At 47.9% G+C, this 15106-nt stretch overlaps 1 protein-coding gene across 3 annotated transcripts in view; it reads left to right on the top strand.

Moving 5' to 3' along the window:
• The window catches only part of KDM2B (lysine demethylase 2B), a 159131-nt gene that overhangs the window by 81562 nt on the left and 62463 nt on the right, over positions 1 to 15106 (top strand). For all 3 annotated transcript variants that reach the window (XM_008061705.1, XM_021714246.1, XM_021714245.1), the window contains one exon: positions 13897 to 13983. In XM_008061705.1, coding sequence (XP_008059896.1) covers positions 13897 to 13983 — 87 coding nt within the window. The remainder of the gene's footprint in view (positions 1 to 13896; positions 13984 to 15106) is intronic.

The raw sequence follows: 15106 nt of genomic DNA, 5'->3' as shown, positions 1-15106 counted from the left end.
TTGCCCAGGCTGGAGTGCAGTGGCACGCTCACGGCCACCCCAGCGTCAACCCACTGGGCTCAGGCGATCCTTCCACCTCAGCCTTCCAAGTAGCCAGAACTACAGGCATGCGCTAGCACACCCAGCTAATTTTTTGATATATGGTAGCGATGAAGTCTCACCAAGTTGCCCAGGCTGGTCTCAAACCCCTGGGCTCAGGTAGTCCTCTTGCCTTGGCCTCCCGAAGTGTGGGGATTACAGGCTTGAGCCACTGCGCCCAGCCTGGGGTACTTTTATTATCCCCATTTTTTTTTTTTTTGCACAGAAAATATAGTTTATTTAAAAAATAAATTAGAAAGAGAGAAAGAGGAAATTCACCTCTCCAAGGTAGGGAAGGGGCCAAAGCTGAAGAAAACATGGCCACATCATAACTCAGCAAGGCAATGGCTGCAATGACTTGGCAGTGACCTCTCCCCATTTTACGGATGAGAAAATTAAGATTCAGAGAGATTAAGTGACTTACTGTAGACTACCATGTTGTTCCATGGGGGAATTTGTGTGCCCATCCGCTACTGTATTGCTTTATTGGTGACTGTAGGGAAGGCGTTTTTCTCCTTTTTGTTTAAGTTGGAATCTTACTCTGTTGTCCAGGGTGGAGTGCAGTGGCACGCCCAAGACCATTGCAGTCTCGACATGCTGGGCTCAGGTGATCCTTCTGCCTCAGCCTTCCAAGTAGCTGGAGCCACAGATGTATGCCACCGTGCCTGGCTAATTTGTTTTTTTTTTTTTAATTTATTGTAGAGATGAGGTCTTGCCAAGTTGCCCAGGCTGGTCTCAAACCCCTGGCCTCAGGCAATCCTCTCGTTTCGGCTCTCGAAATGGTGGGATTAAAGAAATGAGCCGCTGTACCTGGTCATTTTTCTCCCTTCTCAAGAGGCCATCCCAAATTTAGAGAGGAGATATTGAGGTGACTGATTGCGCTCTCTTTACAGAAAATGCAACAGATTTGGGCCTGGGACGGAAGTCATACATTCGCAGCCTTTGGTACAAATCCAACTTCTAGACATCGCGTTTGGCCTGCACAGTATTAAAATAGACTTTTGAAATTAGTTGCCAACATTCAACAAGAATCTGGAGAGTCATATAAAATAGGCTGGCTCTCCTGACCCATGTTTTTGACTGGCTACAGTCAGCAGAAAATGAGTAGCAGCTGACTCCATGTGCCCCAGTCTCCATCGTGCCCTACTGCCTTCCTGAGTGTTACTGTTTACTATTAGGTTTGCACATCTTTTTAATATAATTTGGTCATTTAGCTCTTTTTTTTTTTTTTGGTGTCAATTCTTATTCTTTTTTTTTTTTTGAGTTGGAGTCTCACTCTGTCGCCCAGACTGGAGTGCAGTGGCCGCTCCTGGCCACCGCAGCCTTGACCTGCTGGGCTTCGGTGATCCTTTCCGCCTCAGCCTTCCGAGTAGCCGGAATTACAGGCGCGTGCTACCACGCCTGGCTAATTTTTGATTTATTGTAGAGATGAGGTCTCGCCAAGTTGCTCAGGTGGGTCTCGAACCCGTGGGCTCAGACAATCCACTCACTCAACCTCCCAAAGGCGTGGGATTATAGGCTGAGCCACCGAGCCCAGCTAGAGTCTTATTCTTTTGCCCAGACTGGAGTGCAGTGGCATGCTCGTGGCCACCACAGCCTTGACTTGCTGGGCTCAGGCGATCTTTCTGCCTCAGTCTTCTAAGTAGCTGGAACTACAGGTACATACCACCACACCTGGCTAATTTCTTGATTTATTGTAGAGATGAGGTCTCACCAAATTGTCCAGGCTAATCTCGAACCTGTGGGCTCGGGCAAGCCTCTTGCCTCCACCTCCCAAAGGGCTGGGATTACAGGCATGAGCCACTGTGCCCACTTAGTTCATTTTTTGAATTTACCTATCTTTAGAGGTATTTCTGTTCTTGAGCCTGTCTGAGGGGTCTCTTTTCAGGCAGGAGAACTTATAAATTTGGCGGCCAAGCCTCCTTAGTGCCCCAGGAAAATCAGAACCTCTGTTTGTGTCTCTAAATGCTGTGTGACCAAGTGCCTGGATGGAGGAAGTGAGTTCCATCGTCTCTTCCGGAGCAGGGGAGTTTTCAGTTCTCCTGGAAGGCCATCAGTCCCTCATTGTCCTTGGAGACCCAGAAAAGATTTTGAATCCAGGACTGACTTTCAGGGTGGGAAGGTTTTCACGTGGGGTGGGAAGCCTCTTCTTCCTGGCTGCACACTCAGACCCCTTTGTTCCATGCTCAGCTGTTGGGGGTTCTTTTGCATTGGCTGAAAAATAAGAAACAGCTCGGGAACATGGCTCCGAGATGGAATTCATAGCTGATGCCCACTTCCTCCATTAGCATTGAGGATGGTGTTTCTGGCCTGCGGTGATTTCCCCTGATGACTGATTGACCAGTTACGATCTTTGACTTGTGTCCTAAGAAGTTGGCCCCTCTCTGTTTCTCTGGGACCTCAAAAACTGCTGCACATGGTGGCTTATTGTAACCAGAACCCCTAGAATTGGAGACAGTTCCCGAGGAGACTGTTCTGAGGTGGCTAGGCTTTGGCTTTTACTGAAAATTCCTTTTTCCTTTTATTTGTCATGTATTTTGTTTAAATTGTGGTAAGATACACATAACATAAAATTTATCATTTTATTTCATTTTTAAAATTTTTATTTTATGAATCAGGCTTTCACTCTGTCACCCAGACTGAAGTACAGTGGCACAATCATGGCTCATTGCAGCCTTCACCTCCTGGGCTCAGGTGATCCTCCTGCTTCAGCCTCCCAGGTAGCTGGGACGATAGGCACACACTGCCATGCCCAGCTAATTTTAAAATTTATTGTAGAGGTGCGATTTGGTCAAGTTGCCCAGGCTGGTCTTGAACCCCTGGGCTCAGCCTCAAAGTGCTGGTTTGACAGGTGTGAGCCACCATGCCTGTCCTTTATCAAAGTTTTAAGTGTGATGGTGTTACATAATCAGTGTAAAATAATTAAACACGATAGGCCAGAGGATAGAAAGAAAATGCTCCCACCTAATTTTTCTTTTTTTTTTTTTTGAGTTGGAGTCTCACTCTGTCACCCAGACTGGAGTGCAGTGGCCGCTCCCGGCCACCACAGCCTCGACCTGCTGGGCTCCGGTGATCCTTCCGCCTCAGCCTTCCAAGTAACCGGAATTACAGGCGCGTGTTACCACGCCCAGCTAATTTTTTTATTTATTGTAGAGATGAGGTCTCGCCTGCTCAGGTGGGTCTCGAACCCGCGGGCACAGGCAATCCACTCACCTCAGCCTCCCAAAGGCGCTGGATTACAGGCTGAGCCACCGAGCCCGGCTGCTTTTCTCTCTTAAAACTTTCTTTTTTTGTGTTCGTACCACTAAGTCTGTCTTACTCTTTGTTGTGGGTGGAACCTTTGAAAGTTGAGTTTGTCCTTTCAGCCATCCTGACACTCGTACCTCAGTGACTTGCCTTGAGGAGCCTGGATTTAGATTCAAACTGAAATGAACATCTTTTTTAATTGAGTTTGTGAAAGGAAAGGAGATTCCAGCATCTTGTAAAAGTCTAGCTAAGAAAGCCGTTTGCTTCTTCACCTTTGTGAGGAGCTGGCACTGAGGGCCTTCAGTGACTCGCTCCTTTAAGAACTTATTCTGGGCCGGGTGCAGCGGTTCAGGCCTATATTCCCAGCACATTGGGAGGCTGAGGTGAGAGAATTGCCCGAGCCCACAAGTTCGAGACCAGCCTGGGCAATTTGGCCAGACCTCATCTCTACAGTAAATCAAAAAATTAGCTGGGCATGATGGTACATGCCAGTATTTCCACCTACTTGGAAGGCTAAGGCAGAAGGATCACCTAAGCCCAGCAGGTCGAGGCCGCAGTGGCTGTGAGCATGCCACTGCAATCTAGCCTGGGCGACAGACTGAAACGCTGACTCAAAAAAAAGAACTCATTCTGATGGACATGCCAGGATATTGGCCTGAATGAAATGGGAAGAATAGGAAACCATGACACAGGTCCTTGACAGCTTGGTTTCTGCTCTTAACTACTTGCTGTGTGACCTTGGGCAAGCCAATTCACCTTTCTGTTTCTCTACATGTAAAATGAGAATCTTGGACTAGATGTGTTTCTTCCTTCTGGGGATCAGACTCTGGTTCTCTGGGCTTTGTGAAGCCCTTAACCTTCATGAAACCTGAGTGTCCTCATTGTAACCTGGGTATAACAACAAGGACCTATGTCATTAATTTTTTTTTTTTTTGAGTCAGGGTCTCGTCTGTCACCCTGGCTGGAGTACAGTGGCATGCTCACAGCTCACTGCAGCCTCGACCTCCTGGGCTCAGGCAATCCTTTTGCTTCAGCATCCCAGGTATCTGGGATTGCAGGCACATGCCACCATGCCCGGCTAATGTTTTGATTTTTCCTAGAGATGAGGTCTCACTGTGTTGCCTAGGCTCGGCTCAAGCAATCCTCTCGTCTTGGCCTCCCCCAAAGTGCTGGGATTATAGGCGTGAGCCACCTCACCTGGCCCCCATGTCACTGAATTATTCTGAGAAGCACTGAGGTCATGAGCACAGTGCACATAGCCTGTTATCAGGAAAAGATGGCTGTCCTTAGGTAGCAGTCAAAGGAGAGCCAGACTGGCTTTGGCCAGCTCTCCATACTTCTAGGCTCCTTCCCCTCCCTGTCTCACAGTGGCCTCTCATACCTCCTTCGGGATAAAGACTCTGTCTGTATCGGCTTCCTAGGTCTGACATAACAGAGTACCGCACCTTGGGTGGCTTAAGCAGTAGACATGTGTCCTCATGGTTCTGGAGGTCAGAATCCTGAAATCAAGGTATGGGCAGGGCCATGCTTGCTCTGAAGGCTCTAGGGAGGCCTATCCCTGCTTCCTCCACCTTCTGGTGTTTGCTGGAAGTCCTAGGTGCTCTTGGCTTGCAGCATTTTCACGTGAGGCTTTCCTCTGACAACAGTCCTTGGATCAGGGCCCACTCTAAGACAGCATGACCTCATTGTCACGTGATTAAATCTGCAAAGATTTCACGGTCACATTCTGAGGCTCTGGGTGCGTGCGAGTTTTTGTTTTTGCTTTTTTTTGAGTTGGAGTCTCACTCTGTCACCCAGACTGGAGTGCAGTGGCACGGTCCCAGCCACCGCAACCTCGACTGGCTGGGCTCTGGCGATCCTTCTGCCTCAGCCTTCCAAGTAGCTGAAACTACAGGCACGCGCCACCACGCCCGGCTAATTTTTGGTTTATTGTAGAGATGAGGTCTCGCCAAGTTGCCCGGGCGGGTCTTGAACCTGCGGGCTCAGGCAATACACTCACCTCGGTCTCCTAAAGCGCTGGGATTACAGGCTGAGCCACCGAGCCCGGCTGTGAGTTTTAAGGGGTGTAATATTCAACCTGCTACACCGTCTGTTCCCTGTCTTCTCATGGAGGGACAACCACAAATCAGTGGACAAAGTGATTCATAGGAATCTGGGACTCACCTTGCATGCTATCCATCCTAGAAGAATCTACACTTCCAACCAGATCTCAGGAAGGAGCCATGGCTCCTGATGGGAGGGGAGGAAGACGTGTGATTCCCTGGGCAGATTTAGTCCTCTAATAAGTGGTGAATGACCGAAAAATAGCTGAGCGTAGGTGCCGTGGCTCACACCTATCATCCCAGCACATGGCGAGACCTCATCTCTACAATAAATCAAAAAATTAGCCGGGCATGGTGGTACGCACCTGTAAGTCCAGCTACTTGGAAGCCTGAGGCAGAAGGATTGCCTGAGCCCAGCAGGTTGAGGCTGCGGTGGCCATGAGCATGCCACTGGACTCCAGCCTAGGTGACAGAGTGAGACTCCAACTCAAGTAAATAAATAAATACTTAAAATTAAAGGCGCAGCAGTGCTGGCTGTCTGGCCTCTATATCTTGCCATTCTGTAAGTCAACAATCCCCAGGAAGGGCCGCTTCAAGGGGCAGGTATGTTCTGGGGTCAGTCACTTGAGGACCCTAAGAGAGAAAAGCTGGGCACACCTTCCACAGCCACGGATTTCACAAGCACCCGCGCTCGACACTAAACCGGCCCGTTCTCATTCCGCGGTGTCTGAAGTAACAATGATAATATCAGCTGTAGTTTACTGAGCACTTAAAGGCACTGTGCTAAGACCTGACACGTGTCACCTCCCTGAGTCCCTGAGTCCTCATGACCATGACTAGTGTATTCCTGCTACTCCCACTGTACTGCGTCCCCCAAGATTATTCAGCTGTTAACGGATGGCACAGGGGTTTCGACCTGACTCCAGAAACTTTGGTCTTAAAAAAATAACACCTGACCAGGTACCGTGACTCATGCCTGTAATCCCAGCATTTTGGGAGGAGAAGGCAAGAGGATTGCCTGAGCTCAGGGGTTCACGAGACCAGCCTGAACAAGCTGGTGAGACCTCATCTCTACAGTAAATCAAAAAGTCAGCTGGGCATGGTGGGACATGTCTGTGGTTCCAACTACTTGGAAGGCTGAGGTGGAAGGATTCCCTGAGCTCAGCAGGTTGAGGCTGTGGTGGCCTTGAGCATGCCACTGTATTCCAGCCTGGGTGTCAGAGGGAGACTCTGAGTCAAAAAAATAATAATAATAATTAAAAAAAAAACACCTGTGGGCTAGGCATGGTAGCCCATGCCTTGTAATCTGAGAGTTTTGGAAGGCTGAGTCCAGAGCATCACTTGAGACTAGGAGTTTGAGAAAAAATAACACCTATGTGGATGATACACTTTTTTTTTTTTTTAAGAGTTGGGTCCCACTCTGTCACCCAGGCTGGAGTGTAGTGATACAGTGATGACACATTGCAGTCTCTAATTACTGGGCTCAGGTGAGCCTTCTGGCTCAGCTTCCTGAATAGCTGGGGCTACAGGTGCATGCCATCATGCCCAGCTAATTTTTTTTATTTTTTGTAGAGTCAGAGTTTCGCTATGTTCTCCGGGTTGGTCTCTTAACTCCTGGCCCCAAGTGATCTTCCTGCCTTAGCCTCCCAAAGCTCTGAGATTACAGGCCCGGCTGGGATAATGTACTCTTAGTTTAGAATTATTTTTTTCCTATAATATTTGGGGCTTTGGCCAGGCATAGTGGCTCACACCTGTAATCCCAACACTTTGGGAGGCCAAGGTGAAAGAAATGCTTGAGCCCAGGAGTTCAAGACCAGCCTGGGCAACATAGCAAGACCTCATCTCTACAAAACATATATTAACTTTTTAAAATATTAAAGTATTTTTATATTAAAATAGTTGGATTTTATGTGAAAGCAATACAATTAATCTCCATTTTAGTGTTAAGAAAAAAAGTTACACTTGAAAGCAATAACTCTTGTTTCTTCCAGCCCCATAATTCCACATGACCCCATTAATTCCAAACTGTCATATAATTCCATGCAACGAGAAAGGTGGCTGTCTACAGTGAGCTGGCATTTCCACCCCAAGCTGACACTGTGGCAGCCAGAGGAGTGTGGAGTTGTGGGAAAGAGAGAGTGGCGTCACCTGCATTAATAATGAGAACTGCAAAAGCGTGCCAAGGGGTATCTGGCAAAGATCCTCTCACCTTCAGCTGATGGTCTCTGCCTAGGTAGGCATGAGTCCTTCAAAATCTTACAACGCACTCGTTCTTTTCTTTTTTTCCTGAGTCGGAGTCTCTGTTACCCAGACTGGAGTGCAGTGCCATGCTCATGGCCACTGCAGCCTTAACCAGCAGGTTGATCCTTTTGCCTCAGCCTTCCAAGTAGCTGGAACTACAGGCACCCACCATCATGCCAGCTAATTTTTTGATTTATTGTAGAGACGAGATCTCGCCATGTTGCCCAGGCTGGTCTTGAACCCCTAGGCTCAGGTAATTCTCTCACCTCGGCCTCCCAAAGTGCTGGGATAACAGGTTTGAGCCACTGCGCCTGGCATTTTTTTTTTTTTTTTTTAGTAGGAGTCTCACTTAGTTACCTAGGCTGGAGTGCAGTGGCACGTTCGCGGCCACCGCAGCCTCAAACTGCTGAACTCAGGCCATCCTTCTGCCTCAGCCTTCCAAGCAGCTGGAACTACAGGTGAGCACCACCATGCCTGGCTAATTTTTTGATTTATTGTCGAGACGTGGTCTTGCCAAGTTGCCCAGGCTGATCTTGAACCCCTGGACTCAGGCAATCCTCTCTCCTTGGCCTCCCAAAGTGCTAGGATTACAAGCATGAGCCATGGCACCTGGCCTAAGGGAGAGGTCTTAAGAGACTCAAGGTGGCCAGGCGTGGTGGTTCACATCTGTAATTGCAGCACTTTGACAGGCTGAGGTGGGAGGATTGTGTGAGGCCAGGAGTTCAAGACCAGCCTGGGCCACATAGTGAGATACCATCTCTACAAAAAAATAAATAAGATAAAATCAGTTAAAAAGCAAAAAGAGAGAGAGAGAGAGACCCAAGGTGCACTGATGCCTGGTGGGGGATTCTTCCTCATAGAAAGGGGGTGGGGACCCCTGAGACTTCCAGTCCTCTGGCATCAGGGTCTGAGCTGCCCTGTGCCATGTCTCCCTGTTATCAGCCGTGATCTGTGATCCTTCCCCAGGTCGTCTCTGCCTTATTAGAACGGTGGTGGTATTTTTAGTCACAGCATAGATGGAGTTTCTAATGATCAACGTCCCTCCCTGGAGATCAGTGGAACCTGGCTGGATTCATGGTTAACTAATTAAGCTCTTTGGGAGAAATTGGCATGGGGGAACAGGCCCAAGCCATCCACTGTCTGTGGTTATCTTGTTAGGTCAAACCCAGGGCAGTTTCCAGCAGAAGGGTCGGGTGGCCTGATCTTTCAGAATGCCGCCCTAGGCTTTCGAGGGGAGAAGGCTTGCAGGGTATAAACAACCCTTAGGACCCTGAGTTGGTGTGGGCACCCAGCCCTCCTCCTATCTGTGCGCCAGGGAGTGGGTACATTCAGGAGGAGCCTTGGGAAGCCAGTGACATGATTCCCTCCAGCACAATCTATTTCTCAGTGACAAAAATCTCCAATGAGAGGAATCTCCTTTTCCTAGGGCCTGTCACTTGCAAATGAATATTCTTCCCTGAGCGAGAGAGAGCGCCCAGGGCGCCCCCTGGTGGCCATAGAGGGTCACGCACAGAGGGGAACACAGGCTGTGAAGTATGAGCGTGAGATGCCGGACTCAGAGCACTTGGGGAAATATTTTTTAAAACCAGTTTTTAGGCCGGGCTTGGTGGCTCAACCTGTAATCCCAGCACTTTGGGAGGCCGAGGCGAGTGGATTGCCTGAGCCCGCGGGTTCGAGCTCTCGAGACCAGCCTGGGCAACTTGGTGAGACCTCGTCTCTACAATAAATCAAAAATTAGCTGGGCATGGTAGCTTGTGCCTGTAGTTCCAGCTACTTGGATGGCTGAGATGGAAGGATCACCTGAGCCCAGCAGGTTGAGGCTGTAGTGGCTGGGAGCGTACCACTGCACTCCAGTCTGGGTGATGGAGTGAGTCTCCAACTCAAAAAAAAAAAAAAAAAAATAGGACTGGGCCTGGTGGTTCACGCCTATAATCCCAGCACTTTGGGAGGCCAGGGTGAGAGAATTGCCTGAGCCCATGGGTTTGAGACCAACCTGGGCAACTTGGCGACACCTCCACTCTACACTAAATCAAGAAAAATTAGCCAGACGTGGTGGCGCTCACCTGTAGTTCCAGTTTATTGGCAGGCTGTGGCGGAAGGATCGCCTGAGCCCAGCAGGTTGAGATTGCAGTGGCCGTGAGCATGCCATTGCACTCCAGCCTGGGTGACAGAGTGAGACTCTGACTCCAAAAAAAAAAAGAAAAGTAAGTAAATAATTAATGAATAAATTGGCGGTATTGTTGTTATTTTGAGTCAGGGTCTCCCTCTGTTGCCCAGGCTGGAGTGTGACAGAAGGATCAACCTCCTGGGGTCAGGCAATCCTCCTACCTCAGCCTACTGAGTAGATGAGATTACAGGCACAGGCTACCAAGCCCAGTTAATTTTTACATTTTTTTGCAGAGATGAGGTCTCACTATGTTGCCTAGGCTAGTCTTGAACTCTTGTACTTAAGCAATTCTCCCACCTCGGTCTCCCACAGTGCGGGGATTGCAGGCGTGAGCCACTGCGCCCTGCTTATGAATAAATTATTATTTGTTGTTATTAATGTATTAATTATGACTAGTACCTGTAACTCCAGTCAGTCATTGCTTTTTGTAAGCAGATATCCCTCTAAAGAGGCCTCCACCCCAATGTTTATGAATTCCAGATTCCAGCTCCGATGTCAAAATGACAAGAAATTTTGAGACAATTCAAAAGAAAACTCAAAGAACAAAGGCGAGTTTTATTTTCAATCACATGCAGAGCTGTGTTTGCAAACTGGTGGGTCCTGGGCCAAATCAGTACACAGATATGTTTGGTTCACCATTGTTTTTTTAAATGTCTCAATCACTTGCCAACATTTAGAGAGATTTCAAGTTAATCTCGGATCTTTGATGTTTTCTGAAAAATCAGAGATCTGGTGGGGCTTTCATTTCCATAGGAGGTGAGTAAGTTGGAATTGAGTCACATTTGTCCTCTAAATGGAGTATGTGCTTTCCAGTTTGCCACAGGACTCACTATTCCCTATTGTCCTGGTGTGCTTACATTTTATTTACTTTACTGCCTGCTGCCTGGAAGCATTTGAGTTTGTTGCCTATGTCCTGGAGTTTGGAATTGGGCCAAGGGTGTGGAAAGTCCTTTGGAAGTAATGCTCCTTTCCCCAACCATTTGGGACCCACATATGAGGGTGGAATGGAAAGGCTTTAGTCATGGAGCCTATTTCTGGAAAGCTCCCCCCCCCCCCCTTTTTGAGTTGGAGTCTCATTCTGTTGCTCAGGCTGGAGTGTAGTGGCATGATCATGGCTCACCGTAGCCTTGACCTACTGGGCTCAGACAATCCTTCTGCCTCAGCATCCTGAGTACCTGGGACTACAGGCATGTGTCACCATGCCCGGGTATTTATTTTTTTATTTTTTATTTTTTTGAGTTGGAGTCTCACTCCTTTGCCCAGGCTGGAGTGCAGTGGCACGCATGCTCATGGCTACCCCAGCATCGACCTTCTGGGCTCCAGTGATCCTTCCGCCACAGCCTTAGGAGTAGCCGGAACTACAGACAACGTGCTACCACGCCCAGCTATTTTTAAAATTTTATTGTAGAGACAAGGTCTCACCCAGTTGCCTGGGCTGGTCTCGAACCCATGGGCTCAGGCAATTAACTCGCCTCGGCCTCCCAAAGTGCTGGGATTACAGCCTGAGCCACTGAGCCCTGCCTTGATTTTTTTTTTTTTTAAGAGACAAGGTCTTGCTGTGTCGCCCAGGCTAGTCTTGAACTCTTGGACTCAAGCAATCCTCTCACCTCACCCCGCCCCTCAACGTGATGAGATTACGGGCTTGAGCCACTGTGCCTGGCCTGATGGGCATTTTTTTTTTTAATTGCTATTAGTAGATTTTATTTTTGAGAGCAGTTTTAGATTCACAGAAAAGTTCAGCAGATAGTAAAAAGAGTTCCCACAGATACCCCCTCACCTAATTATCCTCTATCCTTAACATCTTACACGGTTAGTGTAATACGTTTCTTACAATTTATAAGCCAGTATTGATTAATACTACTAAAGTCTGTAGTTTATTCCAATTTCCATAGGTTTTACCTAATGTCCTTTTTATGTTCTAGGGTTCCACACAATATATGATACCACATTTCGTCGTCTTAGCTTTCTCTTGGCCGTGAGAGTTTCTTAGGCTTTCTTTGTTTTTGATGACCTTGACACTTCTGAGGTATGGTGTACTGGTCAGGCATTTTGTACACTGTCCCTCTTTTAGGATTTGCGGCTTTATTTTATTTTTGTTTTGTTTATTGGAAGTTTACGTTATGTTAGTCATTGTGCAGGGCTTTGGGATATGCTAGTGAGTTAAGACATTTTATTTTTTGAGTTAGGATCTCACTTTGTCGCCCAGGCTGGAGTGCAGTGGCATAATCATGGCTCACTGCAGCCTCCACATTCTGGACTCAGGTGATCCTTCCACCTCAACTCCTGAGTAGCTGGAACTATAGGTGTGCACCACCATGCCTGGTTAACTTTTTGATTTCATGGTAGAGACGAGGTCTTGCTCTGTTGCCTAGGCTGGTCTTGAACCTCTGGGCTCAAGCTATCCTCCTGCCTCAGCCTCCCAGAGTGCTAGGATTATAGGCATGCATCGCTGTGCCCAGCTAAGACATTTTATAAATAGCATTTAAACATCACTGATATTGACTGTGGGACTTTGAGAAAGCTGAATATGCTGGGGCTGGGAGTTGAACCACTGTGCTGTTGGCTGCCTTCTGTGGGAGGGGGGGAAGGGAATACTTCTGGCTGGTTTGAGGTAATAGGCACATCTTGAGAAATCGGGCAACTAAATGATAACCAGGAGAGTCGGACAAGAAGCAGAGTAAATTAGAAGTGAATTGGAAGTGGGTGAAGTGGGTTAGGGAAAGTGAGTTAAAATAATCTTTACCAGCCAGGTTCGGTGGCTCAGCCTGTAATCCCACGCCTTTGGGAGGCTGAGGTGAGTGGATTGCCTAAGCCCACGGGTTCGAGACTCGCCTGGGCAACTTGGTGAGACCTCATCTCCACAATAAATCAAAAATTAGCCGGGCGTGGTAGCGTGCGCTTGTAGTTTCAGCTACTTGGAAGGCTGAGGCGGAAGGATTGCCGGAGCCCAGCAGGTTGAGGTTGCAGTGGCTGGGAGCGGCCACTGCACTCCAGTCTGGGCGACACAGTGAGACTCCATCTAAAAATAATAATAATAATCTTCACCTCCATTTATCTTCTGAGCTCTTCCTGTTAAGTGCTTCTGTGTAATTTACTCTGTTCTTAATGTCTTGAAATAATGCTTTTGTATAATCCAAAAATTCATGGTTGAGGTTCAGAATAGCCCAGTAACAGGTCTGTGTCCCTCAATGCATTTTTTTTTTTTTTTTTTTTTTTTTTTTTTTTGTGGCATGTTGTGGATGCAGCCAAATAAAACCCTGTGTGGGTGTTCATGGAGAGGAAAGAGTGGTACCGGAGAGTGGGATTTAGGGACTCTGCCCTCCTGAGCCTGGATAGTGCACCTGTAAGTTAGGTGTTAGATGTTTTAGTGGAGTGGTTTCTCACACCTAAAGGAGTTTCTAAAGTCCAGTCACACCCCAAGCCACAATCTGGTAGAGTCAGAATTACCCTTGAAGAACCTTCCAACTACTCACCAAGGAATAAGCCCAGTGTGCCATGGCGGAGACCCCCCCACCCAGCCTGGCAGAATGTCCAACACAGCCCATTTTCCTGCCAGCATGTGGCCAGATGGCTCCATCCTCGGTCAAACCAGATCAACAACCTGCTTGTTTAGGGCTCTTGGTGCAAAGAACAATGACACGTCTTTACACATCAGGGTTTGGGTATACACGGAGGTGACTGTCGGAAGGACAGAATCAGAGCTTCGTGAAGGTTCTGTTTCTCTGGGTATGTTGTTGAATTTGTATACATCAGAGGATCCGCGGTGCCCCTGCCTGCCCCTCCCAGGATACTTGGTAAGAATTAAGTGAGATCCTGCGTGTGACAGTATGTGATGCTCTGAACAAGTACTTGGTGTCATAAGTGTGATTGTGGATGATACATGGAAGTCATAGGGAAGTAGGTGATCTGCTTTTCCTAATTTTTTTTGGAGAGGGGATGTTGTGTGTTTTGCGGACCCCAGGGCACCCTGGTGACTTGATTTCTGTCGAATGTGTGGGTGGTGATGCAGTTGTGGGTAGACATTGACTTGTGGAGAGTTCTCAGTCACGTGGACCTCCACCCACTTCAGAGACCTCCCCTTCATGCTGGCTAATATGGCTCCTTTTTTTTTTTTTGCCACAGAATGTCCTGAAGGAGCATGCTGATGATGACCCCAGTCTGGCCATCACTGGGGTCCCTGTGGTCACTTGGCCAAAGAAGACTCCAAAGGTAAGACACAGACTTCCCGCAGCTGGGAAACTGCCTCCCACTGCCTTTCCTCGTCTCCTGTAGGACGAATGTCAGCCGTCTTTTTGGATGGGGAGGGCTTCTGAGAGGACACCCTGGTGAAGTTGAACGGTTTGTTCAAGTGTTTGCTGAGGACACTGCATGCAGTGCCCCCTGGTGGTCACCTGGAAGATTGTGGGTCACTCCCCTTTTCCCATCATCTGGAGGATTTTCTTTCCTTCCTTCCCCCACTCCCTTGCTTCTTTCTATCCTTTCTTTCTTGTCCTCCGGCTTTTTCATGGACAGTGTTTCCTTCTTTGGAAAGTAACTTTTTTCTCTTTGCAAAACTAATTGATGCTCAACATAAAAATGTCTGATTCTTGCTGGGCATGGGGGTTCACCCCTGCAATCCCAGTATGTTGGGAGGCTGAGGTAGGAGGATGACTTGAGGCCAGGAGTTTGAGACCAGCCTGGGCAACATAGTAAGAGCCTGTTTCTAAAAAATAAATAAAATAGTTTAAAAAGTCTCATCAAACAGGAAAGGATAAAGATACTAAGAAGAAGAATAGTTACATCATTGAGAACTTAATTGGAGCAGGTTAGTATTGGCCAGTCTGCCATAGCCCTTATCCAATCAATTGTGATTCTCAATATATGTATACTTTTTGAGTCGGAGTCTCATTCTGTCGCCCAGGCTTGGAGTGCCATGAATGCTTGCAGCCACTGCAGCTTTGACCTGCTGTGCTCAGGCGATCCTTCTGCCTCAGCCTTCTAAGTAGCCGGAACCACAGGCGCGTGCCACCATGACTGGCTAATTTTTTTTTATTTATTGTAGAGACCTCGCCAAGTTACCCAGGCTGGTCTTGGATCCCTGGATTCAAGCAGTCCTCTCACCTTGGCCTCCCAAAGTGCTGGAATTATAGGTGTGAACCACTGCACCTGGCTATTTTTATTTTTGATTGGAGTTTTACTTTGTTTCCCAGGCTGGAGTGCAGTGACACACTCACAGCTCACAGCAGCCATGACCTCCTGGGCTCAGGCAAACTTTCCACCTCAGCCTCCCGAGTAGCTAGGACTACAGGCATGTGCCACTGCACCCAGCAAATTTTTTTGATTTTTTTTTTTT

The sequence above is a fragment of the Carlito syrichta genome, unplaced genomic scaffold (genome assembly GCF_000164805.1).
Source record: "Carlito syrichta isolate Samal-C Ts95f unplaced genomic scaffold, Tarsius_syrichta-2.0.1 Scaffold305460, whole genome shotgun sequence".
Taxonomy (NCBI): Eukaryota; Metazoa; Chordata; class Mammalia; order Primates; family Tarsiidae; genus Carlito; species Carlito syrichta.
Note: the sequence above shows the minus strand (reverse complement) of the source record. Positions and strands in the feature narration are given on the sequence as shown.